Genomic DNA, 12664 nt, shown 5'->3' with positions numbered 1-12664 from the left:
GTACTTTATACTGGGTTCTGGCGTGGAGACTTGTTCGAGTGTATTCACACCCCACACATCCATAACACATTTCAAGGCAGCTCTGAAATTGGTTAGATAAAACTACTGCAACAAACCTGGTTTAAAATTGAATTTTGTGTGAACAACAACTCACTGTCCAACAGGGGAAGAGAGATTAAGAGGGATATGCAAGGGAACTGCAAGGGAAAGCTTAACTGTAGGGGTGTACCGATCATGTACCGATGAATCTTGAAGCTTTCTATACATCGTAATAGAGGTATTATTATTATTATTTGTTTATTTAGCAGACGCCTTTATCCAAGGCGACTTACAGAGACTAGGGTGTGTGAACTATGCATCAGCTGCAGAGTCACTTACAATTGCGTCTCACCCGAAAGATGGAGCACAAGGAGGTTAAGTGACTTGCTCAGGGTCACATAGTGAGTCAGTGGCTGAGGTGGGATTTGAACCGGGGAGCGCCTGGTTACAAGCCCTTTTCTTTAACTACTGGACCACACAGCCTCCTATAGGTATGTAGAGTTTGTATCGTTAAACAAGACCAGAAGCACAGCATAGATCATTGTAGTTCACCAAGTGGAACCTGAAATGTGTTTACAGTTAAATTCAATGAAAAATCGGCAGTATCTATTTATCCTTTCCACATCACCAGTAGGTGCGAGAGAGTAACTCAGCAACATCTTTCTTCACACATCAAGTCCAATTCATTTGCTGTGTGTTGTGAGCCATTCCCAGCAGCTATACTATGTATTACATTTAGTCCAAACACACATGGATATATGATGCCATTACTATAAGCAAGTCTAAAGGAGCTGAACAGAGTAGTGAAAAATCAGCAGGTACCCGCCACAGTGCAGCAGGTAGCTCAGCAGCAAGCAGCTCAGCCAGCCAACTCACATCATCATCAGTGCAAGAAACATCACCCGAGAGCTAGAGAAGTGAAAATAGATCATCTACGTCAGGGGGCACTGTTATCAAAGTGTTTACATTCTTTAATTAACTCCTACTTTTTAAAACTCAAACTAGCTTCAGTTGTCTTTCTTTCACCTTTCAACCAGGGTTGGATGATCATGAGATTACTGATTCTCATCTAAAAATGATCATGATAATCTTAAACCGTTTTAACTCCACTTTGACTTTCTCCCTCGTTAGTTAGTCTTCCTCGCTGACTCTTTTTTCTTTTTTGGTCTGCTTTTTGCTTGTTGGCTTTTTAAAAATAAAGCCATTGCAACAGAGCTGAAAGGTTAACCGCGTCATGGGATTGGTTTTGAATCAGAAAGTACAGTAATCCGTCACGTATTCGCCCGTCACATATCTACCCTAACCGTTTATCCGCCATAATCAACCTCTTCAGCAACGTTAGTTTATTATTGAACAGAGAAGATTAGTTCAGATATTGTAGATCCTACCAAAGTTTTCAGACACTGTGTTGTATGCGCTCCGTGCACTGCCATTGCTGGTAGTGTCACGTGAGCTGTTCAGTGTGTTGATATGTAAATAAATCCTGTTCACCTGCGGGGCGTATCAACTTCAACCTCCGTCTCAATCTCCTGTCTGTCACTCAGCAGCGAATGCACGCACCCACACGGCAGACAGCTAGTCTGTCACAAGCATTAATACCCTGTGTCTTTCTAAACAAGGGATTTAGGGGAGTTCCCTAATAAAAGCTGGATCTCAAAACAATAATTGTGTGAATATAGTAATTGTTACAGCTGTTTATAATGGTATTTAAAACAGGATTCATTCATCCGACTTTTTACATATCCGCCCTTACTCTGGTGGTCACAGTGCAGTCAAATATGTGACGGATTACTGTACTCAAAAGCAACCAGCAACTAGAATTCTACCGACTCGGTTATCAGGTGGGTTTTGTTACGAAGGAAAAATGATCACTTAATTCAATATTGGAAAATCACAAACCAAAACTACTCAATGACTGCAAACTCCACAAAAATGAACCATGATTTATATTACTGTACTTCTTTTTTTGGTTCCAGATTTGTAAAATTATTAGCTCTCAGGGAGTTAACGACTTGGTAAGTAACCAAAATCTAGGTGCTTGTGATCTTGAAATCTACAGTATATTTATTATATTACTGAGTCACTCCAGAAATAGGAGTAGATGCTCAAAAGGTGGCCAAGGCAGTGATGTTTGAGGTCATAAATAACTAAACAAATGTATCGCTGTGCACTAATAATACCATAGCTGTACATTTGGGAGCGGGATCAGAGTTCACCCCTTTGCAAAGTGACTATGATGAACGGCTAGGGCTCAGAAAGGCAAGCTATAGTCCCCCAGTTAGATTCAGCCATCTGGGTTTTAAAAGCTACTCCATCACTTAGCAGATTAGGGTTAGTGTAGTTCTCCGTCTAGAGAGAACACATCAGCAGTTTATATGACTTTGAAATGTACAAGAAACAAGCAAAAGAGAACTGACTCTGACCGGTAGCAAATGGTAAATGTGGACAGTGCGATACGCCTTGAGGTAAGAGACAGCCTTGGTTAACCTTTATATAAAATTTCTACTCAGTAATGTGTGTCAATATTTTTACAATAAAAGCATAAAAAACACAAAGTATCAAGATGATTATTAAAAAGACTTGGGTTTCCCAATTGATCTAAATGGTACGGACAGGTACACATGTCCATGTACCAACCAGCTGCTTCCCCTGTTGACCGTCATGCTTTCAGACACGGTACCAGAAACCACGTTTTAAAATGAAAATACAAGTTTGCTATAACAAAACCCCCAAATGTGCATGAGACCTGTGTAGCTAATAGAAGTGCAGAACAGTGTAACTGCAATTGAATAACTAAGATCAATAAGAGACACAATTTGTATGTATGGCTTTACCATCAGTAATAACTTTACAAATGACTGCTATTCCCATTGAATATTTGTCCGATTACTTTAGCTTTTTTTTCTAGAAAATTCGAAATATTTGCATTAGCCCGTCATAAAGCCCAAACTGGAAAGTGTTAACAGCAAGACAATGTTATGCAAATGGAAGTTTATCACCTCTTTTCAATGAATTGTTGTTGAGTATTATTGAAATTTTAAAGAAAATCTCGGTCTCTGAAATTAACCTTCATAAAACCATTCACTGGAAGCAAAGAAGAATTTATAGATAAGACGAGGAAAGTTGGAAAATGGCAGATGAAAGTGAGGACTTAAGAAATTAATAAAAGCTATAAATGACAAAGGCCAAACAAAAAGGAGGACCTAAATTATGTTCATATAGGGGGTTTTTTTGTGTTTGTTTTGTTTTGTTTTTAAACAATGTCTGGTTGTTGTATTAACTTCTGACAAACTAGAGTGCACAGAAATGATAAACTACGAAACAATGTATTTTAGTTTTAGTATATTGGATATATTACATCGAGACCTGAAAAATGTGATGAGGAATTACCTTTTGATAACTAGGTAATAATAACAAACAAATAAATAAATAAATAAAAGATGGAGCCTTGCATGTCTAAGATTTTTGAAACTCAACTTAACATTCCCCTATGACATTTTGTGTTAAACTGGCCACATCCTGTGTTTTTTTTTATCTCATTTTCCTGATGCTCCTCGATCATTTCTTATCTTCACTTCGTACTCTAGCAAGCCATCTGCATACGTTCCCTCTGACATTTTCAGATGAGGGACCTTGTGTTGCTAAGGTTAACATTCACAGTTAGGCACCAGTGAAAATATACAGTAGCTCCTTAAAGCATTGCGGTTTTTAGATTTCGGGGAAATAATTTAAAAAGCAGCAGTTTCCACTGCACTACAAAAATAAATGCATTCTTATCTGTGGCTTACACATGCAAGATACTGTACTTCTTTACAACCAGGAAACACACATTGGTTTCCATTTGTTCCCAAAGCTATACAGTGTCTAGATAAGCCAGGGCTGGATTTATTTATTTATTTTTTTAATGTACAGAACAAGGGAATCATCCTTGATTACATCAATCACCTATCCGTGATTATCCTGGGATCAACCCTCAAAAAGTAGCTGATGCAATCCAGGTGGATTCCCTGGTACTGTAAAATGCTATGAAAAAAATAAATAAATAAGAGATTGTCTAGGCAGGTTACAGGTTGAACTGCTGTATAATTCACTTAATCATTATAAAATGATGCTCCCCAAATTATATCTGAACAGCACCACAAGGTCACTTTGCTTCGTGGTCACCTGGTGATTAGATGAAATAAAATTGAAGATCGCAATGATTACATGTGATCAACAATTCCAAAAGAAATCTCTACTTGTCCATTTTTTTTTTTATGTGCAAGGCAGTCTAAAAGCATGGCTTGCAAACAGAGATTTCTTTAACCTAGAGTTTTAAAGTGAAAATAATTTGCTAAATATACGTTTGTCTTTCAAAACTGCACATTTGAAACATATATAATGAATGGATGCGGAAGGCAGAGAACATTTATAGAACTATTTTGTTAACTACAATTACTTTAATTAAAAAAAAAAACATATTTACTGCACCATGTCTTTGGAATATTGGAATGTGGCCACAAAAAAGTTAAATACAGAGGTAGCTTTATTTAATTTATTTTTTAATACAATCTCAAAGTGATCTCAAAACATTTTCTGTAAGCCTCCTGCCTCAATACACAAATTTAGTTTTTTTGCCTTTTATAGACCTATGTATCGGTCAGAAGGATTTACACATAAATGCAGCCACTACAATTTCCAAAACCAAATCATTGGAGGGAGAGCAGGGCAGAATAATTGCTTTGCCTTCTGCACTAGAAAAAAATGGAGTGGCACTTAAAAACTCTAAACACAAATCAATGAGATCGAAAAAGCCTATTCAAGGATGCATGAGCAGGAACACAGAGGCAACTAATTAGCCTAAAAAAGAATACAATCTCATACTTGGAAGAGAAGTAGAGATGCAGGTGTACTATGAGGGGTGATCTGGTATAATGCATCCAGCTATAATGAAACAAAACAGGGCAGTAAGCATATATCAGACCCAGCGTCTTGGTTTGCTAACCCTAGCCACTAGAATGGTATCGATCTGTCCGTGAACATTTTCAAATGACAAGAGGATATATTATGGATTTTAAAGCCTTGGTTTAACATGGTAAGTTAAGGTAAGATTTTGCTTTGCCATGTTATAAATACAGTACCACACAGTCCTATTGTAATCTCATCTTAAGGATAGGATGTGGTCACTTGCTTGCTGGCTTCATAATGGTTGACATTTTATTTTGTTGCTGTTGTTATCTTAAATATACATTTTTATACAACAAGTGTTGGCAGTTCTTTTCATATTCAATACTACAGAGTGAATACTTTATTTTACCAGATCACATTGTTTCTGCTTGCTTGCTTGTTTTGTTTTTTTTTCTGTTAAATCCTCTAGGCCAAACAGTTATAAGAGATACAACATTCAACTTTGGCTTGTCTATTTTTCATGCATTCTCGACTGAAGTACAATGAGATGGTAAATGTGCCTTCAAGCGACAGTCAAAAATGAAATATTTACTATGGAAGTTGTTTCACCTTTAATGAAACTAGCATAGGGTGTATTTGCAGAAATCCACTTGTCTATTGCCACCTTCTTATTAATTCCATCTGTATCAAATCCTATGTAGCACTAAAACACACTTGTGTAAATTCGATCAAACAGTGAGTTAAACACCTCACTGAACAGTTTTCCCTATTGCCTGAAGCACACTGCAGCAAGAAGCCATGAGATAGTAAGTTAAACTGAATTCAGAAGGCATCAGCAAGAAAGATGAAATTACAGAACTAGAATTCTTGGCTGTGTCTGATTTTGTTTCAAAGGATTTGCAAAATCGCAATTCAGATTGATGATACTTAACATATATTGCACTGTAAACTTCTATTTGTACAATAACTCTATAAAATGGATGTGTGCCATGAACATTTTTAAATTCGCAGAGTATCAGGTATCTACAGTATCTATAACTATTCATTTTTATAGCCAGAAGTGATGCTGCTGCTTTGTAGGGTCTCAGATATTTATTTTCAATAAAACGAGTGAACGGCCACACCACTTTATTGATAGCAGTCTGGATGAACCTGCTTCCTTTCAACCAACACAGACAGAATGGCATATCATTTATATCCGGCTTCATTACACTGAACTGACATGAGAGGGAAACCATCTATCCAGGGCTGCTTATTTTATTAAATCATCTTTCAAAGTTCAAAGAATCCTCTACTTTCATTCCCCTTATGATGTTACAACGGAAATGTATCAACCTGCTCTTAAGTAGGGACAGATACGTAGGAGGACAGAAGTAGTGTATGTAGATACAGTATAAATCTATCACAATTTCTCTGTTGGAATTTATTGAACAATTTCCTTTATGTTGGTTTCATTGGCCTTTTAATCATAATATATATATATATATATATATATATATATATATATATATATATATATATATATATATATGTATAAGTGTTGGGTGCTAGCATGTGTCACAAGAGGTTGTTCAAGACAGACCTTTGTAATAATAATAATAACTAGAGTTGCTAGCAACTATAAAGGCTTCCAAGCAGCCTTTGGCTTGGAAGCCTAATAACACAATTCACAGTTTTATACAGACCTAGACAACTACTACAAGGTAGTGAACGGATCATCTGGTCTGTCTATCATCTTGTCTGTCTGTCTATTTGTATGTCACCCTTATTTTTACATACTGTTCAATTGTGATGAAACTTGCTATGGACTTTCTTTATCAAAAGTTATTGAGTGTCTCTCTGCCCATCTGTCTGTATGTCACACTTTGAGTTTACATGCATCTACAGAACCTATTATCCAATTGTGATAAAGGGGGGAATTCACTAAGCTATCTACTAGAGTCATTACAAGTACAAAAACACCTATTGAAAATCTGAAATAAACAACCAGGACTTAAATTCAAAGAAACTTAGGCATCTTATCTTTCTTTTTTTTTCACATTAACTGATGTTTTTCTCTTTAAGAAAACAAAAGGTCGATTTTTGAATTCTTCCAAAGCACAGGATTGAAATTAAAACTACATTTAAAAAGATATATAAAAAAGTGCCACCACTTGTAAACAGCCCCATGAAGAGTCCAAGAGACAATTATCTCTGAACAATAGCATCTCTGCACACAGACTGATTGCACATTCCACACACGCACCTCTCCACTGAATTTCTATTAATGTCCAGCGTGTGTCAGAGCCAAGATAAGGTGCCGACAACATGTCTTACCAGTCTGCCAGAGAAAGGGCCTCAGTGTAAAACACCGGGCAGTATCTAAATCCTCAGGAAACTCTCTCAGTGCAATTTACCTTTCCCACACCGCAGATAACAATATCTTTTGAGGGGAGGGAGGCAGAAATAAATTCACTACGAGGTCCGTAGCTGTATGTACCAAAAAAAAAAAAAAAATTGTGTTACTTTAAATTTTCGTGATTTGCGAAGAGGCACTCAACTACAGGAGGGCTTGGCAACACTCTCCTGAAGAGAGGAGTTTTTCTAGGGGGGATTTTATTTTTCTTTTAAAAAACGGTAATAATGATTGCGGTGGAATCTTCCGGCCTGAGGATATAGCACTAGAAAACTCACAGAGAATGGGAATTAATTCTTTTTCTTCGACAGATAAGACCTCTTGTACTGTATAGGGCTGTGGTGGCTCAGCTGACACTGCGGTAAACACTCTGCTAGGCCAGAAGGGTATGAAATCCTGCATTGTTACCATCCTTTCTCTTAAGCAATACTCCTGCAGATGCTGTTCGGTAGATGCAACAAATAGGTGCCTTCTGCTCTGCAGGGATAAAAAGAGGTACTTCATATCATCCATATTTCCTAACAGGTATTTTCTTACCCGTTTGGCACCCAGAACGGTTACCTATTGCTGTCTCTGCTTGGATCGTTACTTGCTATGCATACTAACTATTCCACCATTTGCTTCTGAAAACAATCCTCAAGGCTTGATTGTGGGGAAGTGTGTTGGGGAGGCATACTAGCGTTGCCCTGAGCAACACTATATGCCTCCCCACTGAGGAGAAGAAATGTTTGGTGGAATGGTAAGTAGGCATTGGAAATAATAAAGAACCACACATAATAGGAAAATGAAAGCAGGTAATATATTAAAAATTAGCAAAATGTATGATGAACACTATCAGATCTTACCCTAGGATTACATTTTAATTATGGCGCTGCTATCTCTATAGCGCCTTTTAAAGGTACCAAATGACAGCTCTCGTTATTAAATTCAAACAGTGCTTAAAATGACAAATATCACAGTTCATATTGGTATTGTTGTTTGATACTAAATCCACTTTAGGAATAGAAGCGCAATTACAATTTAATAATAATTTTTAAAAAAACAGACGTTTCATTCCCATAAGAGACTCTCCTCAACACCTGTACATGACATTTTCTCTCAAAACAAAAAAACAATACAAACAATACAACCCACAAAACCTTCTAATTCTGAGGTACGTGAAGTGGTTAAAATTCACAGAGGGGACTTTCCTTCAAACCCTCAGCTCATTAATTGAGAAGGAATATTACTAGACAAAAGGGTGCTGCGACAGGACGTTCATAGACAACGTCCGTGTATTTTAAAAATATCAAAGCAATCACATTTGAAATTTGCAGCAATACTAGACTGGAAGAACTAACAGTAAGTAGTAAGAATGTGAACAAGTGTTATTAATAGACACATCAAATTAGGCAAAATGCCATGAACTGTATAGACACAGGAACAAAGGAAATGGAGCTGCCCAGGGGAAGAAACATGTCATTTTTAACCAACACCAATGAATGTGTTTTTTTTATTAAGTATAATATTATTTTAGGCACTCATTAACACTGAATATTCAAAGAGAAGCTTGTCTATTATAACAGCTCAGTCACTTCCTTTAAATCCAAAGCTTGCTTGAAATAGTAAATTTCCATCTGCACCATTAATCCAATCTTAAAGCTCTTCTCATTCCAATATCAAACTGGGGCTGCAGCCGATTCCATCTGCGCTCTGCAGATCAATTGCACACATGCATCACATTTTGTACAGATCCCATTTATAAATTCCTTCACCTTCCTCCAATATTTCCCTGGTAGTATAATCATTTTGACAGCCCTAGATTTTTTTGAAGCTTTAACACAATCTTTGCTTTGGGTTACGTCTACAGACCAACACAGACAGGGTTCCTATACTTTTTTTGTGGTCTGTTCGTTTGACCTAAACTGTGGCACATCTAAATATTGCTGTTGTTTAAATATTTAAAAGAAGACATGTGCGTCTTTAAAAGTAATTGAAGCACTTGATGTGGAGCTATTTTTAATGTTTCAACAATGACGATATTTAGATCGCCACTGTTAAGATCAACTAAAAGGACATAGCTGGCATAAATGGCTTTGGTTATTTTTAGGTTACATTACTGAGGTATAATGGACATAGCATTTGTCAAAGTACACAACATTTGCCAGATGATGGGACTGAAGCAACATTTTTTTTAAAATACTTAATTCACTTTTTTCTATACAAGCTATAGTTATACAATTACCCCGGTCTACTTACACAGCAGATGTCCAAGGTTTCTTTCAAACAGTATTCCTAAATTACAGTTCACTGGACTGGCTAATCAATACAGCAGGTGTCTGGAAAGCCACTTTGATGCAAGTCTGCATGGGCACAGGCAGCAACACCCAGCTGCGATACAACATGTACAAAATACCTGTGATTTGTAGATAGTAATGGCTCAATGTTTGCAAGGGCAAGACCGCCAAGAAGTGAAAAGGGTTATCATTGTATGGTCCGGTGCTCCAGTAGATTTCAGGACATTGCAGCCAGCAAGCCTGGCTTTCGATCAGATAATAAAAATGTTAATTCCGCTGGGCCAAGGCTTGGCTTCACTTAGAGTACCTGCATTACAGCAGCTACAGCAAAGCCTAGTAGCTACAAAGATATTACAGCCAAGCTTATTTTCAAAAGAAATGTTATGATCAACTGCTTGATTGTTTGGCTTTATTAAAGATGCATATATAACACAAGCTGAAGCTCTCTGGTGGCTAATCCCTTCCTGTGTTGTAGGTTGGATGCCAACTTGCGAACAGGGAATGGGTAGCTGGAATCTATTGCTCTGCAATTAAAAAATATACATAACCTGAAAAAGCAAGTGCATGCCCATCCCTTCATTACGATTTTAAATGTCTGAAGTATTTTCAGAAACATAGCACATTAAAAGTCGACAATCAACGAACCTAAATACATTTTTGTTAAAATATCTTCACCAAAACAGTATGTTTTTATTTCAAATTTCCTTTCAAAAAAGTGTATTTCCTACTATTTAGAACCAGTTTGTGAAAATTGCTCAAAAACAGAGTTTTTAAGATGTGTTTCAGTTAAACTGGCCATGTGAAATCACAGTTGCCTCATGGTCTCTAATTTCCGCATTTCAGAAAGCCATTTGAAGCTCGGACCTTTTGACTACACCTAATTGTGTAGTTGACAATTCATGCCTTTATTAGGTAATGACACAAACGTTTTCGTTCCAGTTAATGATACAAAACATATTTCTCCTGTAGTAAACTATATGCATTTGTTTAAATGTAAAGAACGACTAAATGTACAATGTTAAAACACTGCTCTTTAATTCACAGTAAGTCTTAGAACCTTGCAGAACACACGCACAGTTGTACAGTAGTTCAAAGTAACATTGCAGTTAAAATGGAAAGCTCTTTTTGAATGCCTACCCCATTATCATTAAAGATTGTAAAGTATTTATCAAGATTACTCATGACTTCAGGGTAATGTTGCATTTTACCCCCTGAAAATACATTTTACTCTCTCAGTGTTCAAATTAGAGGGTAAGTTACTCCCAGACCCCCAACCCTTTCTCTGCAGCTCTGGAGTCAGGTTTCCCAGCACTTTTCTAGCTGCAGTGTTTGTACTCACCATCACTTTGGTTTTCTGCTTCTCCTCGCTGGCCTGGGCTCTTTCCCGCGTAACAGCCAGAGCCAGACTTTCTTGCCCTGCCATCCGCTCCCTCTTTGCAATCCTGGCCAGCTCTTCTTGAACCAGAGCCTGTTCTCGTTCGTACCTTTGTAAAGATGAAATCAGGAAAAAAAGCCGTCTGATTCAGCACTCTGTACTGATCTACAGTATATGCCTGATTCTAATCAGAACACAGCCAGACATTATTTTCCAGCACTTCTTCAATCATAGATGGTTGGCTGTGATTACTGGTCCCCTATACGCTCAAAAGCTATTGCGATTGCACTTCCTCAATAGAGTGAACCCTCACGAGACTAGCGACACAACACCAAAAGCTGTGACATTTCCACATCAAAAAGTTAAAAACCTTAATTACAAACCAAACAGGCCACTAAAAATCAAACAGTTAACATACAAATTGAGGATGGCTGTCATTCTTCCATCTTGCAATGCTGTAAGTAGTGAATGCACAACTATGATAACACTAATTCGTAGAATATTCAGTAATGCTAAAACAAATGTATAAAACTATCTCACAAAGATTTATTTTTTAATGTGTTCAATCGTAAAGAAAGAAATGTTTGTCAAAGAATTCTATGTGTTTCTTGATGCATTACTGCTACTACTGTGATGCATATATGTCTGCCTCCATGAAGCATCTCCAGTGGGGATAATAATCTTAAACATTCTTATTATTTACTGAATTTAGCCCGAGGTATTTAAACTCCTGTGGTCTCGGATCCCAAAGCATTTCAAAGTATGTTCCCAAAGGTAAACCAGAACTTCCATAGGCTACACCAAGAACTTAGAATTGTCACCATTTCAAGAGAGTTTATGGCAAGCTGTCAAAGCTGTTAAAGTTCACATAAAGAGTAAACATCACTTGACTTTAAAATGGCTTCACGGAGAAGTTCAAGGTTAACTTCTCACTTTGTTTAATCAAGGCCTCATTTGTTAACCTCCTGTTTCCCACTGTTAGGAGGGAAGTTGTCTGTCACTGTGATTGACAAGCCTTTAAATTTGACATAGATAAAATTTGGCTTTTCCTTTTATCCCTGTTACGTGACTGACAGAGTTTACCTTGAGTAAGGCAATCACAACAATGCATGATAGACACAGAGAAGGCCTCAATACTGAAGCTGGGCAATCGGACAAGCCCCTTGACACAGACTTATCAGGAAAGTACAAAAACAAACAAAACAGTATATGTAATTGCAATGTGAACCACCTGAATGATCGCAAACATGACACAAAAGTTAAGGGGACGGTAAAACGAAAAAAATAAATTTGAAACAACTGGCCCTTTACTAGCATGGAGTCTGATGTCTGAACCTGAACAGTAAACACCAGCTGGGCTGATAAAGAGCTCCCATATTAGAGGTTCACTGAGACCGATAACTTGTTTGACTGTTTCTCTTTATATCTGTGCCTTGGAAAATAAAACAAGTCTTTGCTAAGCTATCCATGACAGGATTTGACTTGCTGCATTGGGACTTCATTCTATTAGATTGGCATTTCTGGTGGTGGGTTGTATAAATTGTTTGTTTTTGGCAGGCTTAATATTGCCTACCTAGCACCTGAATTGGCAAACAGCATTCACAATGTGGCTCCTTGGGTCTAAAAGAATAACACATTTGAATGCTAATTCTAATTGTTTTGTGAGGTAGTTTGATACCTGATTTCCTTTTA

General features: G+C 37.3%; 1 protein-coding gene across 2 annotated transcripts in view; it reads right to left on the bottom strand.

Moving 5' to 3' along the window:
• Positions 1-12664, bottom strand: part of LOC117411854 (MICOS complex subunit mic25a-like) — a 106326-nt gene that overhangs the window by 89545 nt on the left and 4117 nt on the right. For both annotated transcript variants that reach the window (XM_058988786.1, XM_058988787.1), the window contains exon 4: positions 10937-11081. In XM_058988786.1, the coding sequence (XP_058844769.1) occupies positions 10937-11081 (145 nt within the window). The remainder of the gene's footprint in view (positions 1-10936; positions 11082-12664) is intronic.

Source organism: Acipenser ruthenus, chromosome 16, assembly GCF_902713425.1.
Source record: "Acipenser ruthenus chromosome 16, fAciRut3.2 maternal haplotype, whole genome shotgun sequence".
Taxonomy (NCBI): Eukaryota; Metazoa; Chordata; class Actinopteri; order Acipenseriformes; family Acipenseridae; genus Acipenser; species Acipenser ruthenus.
This window is presented reverse-complemented; position numbering and strand designations above follow the sequence as displayed.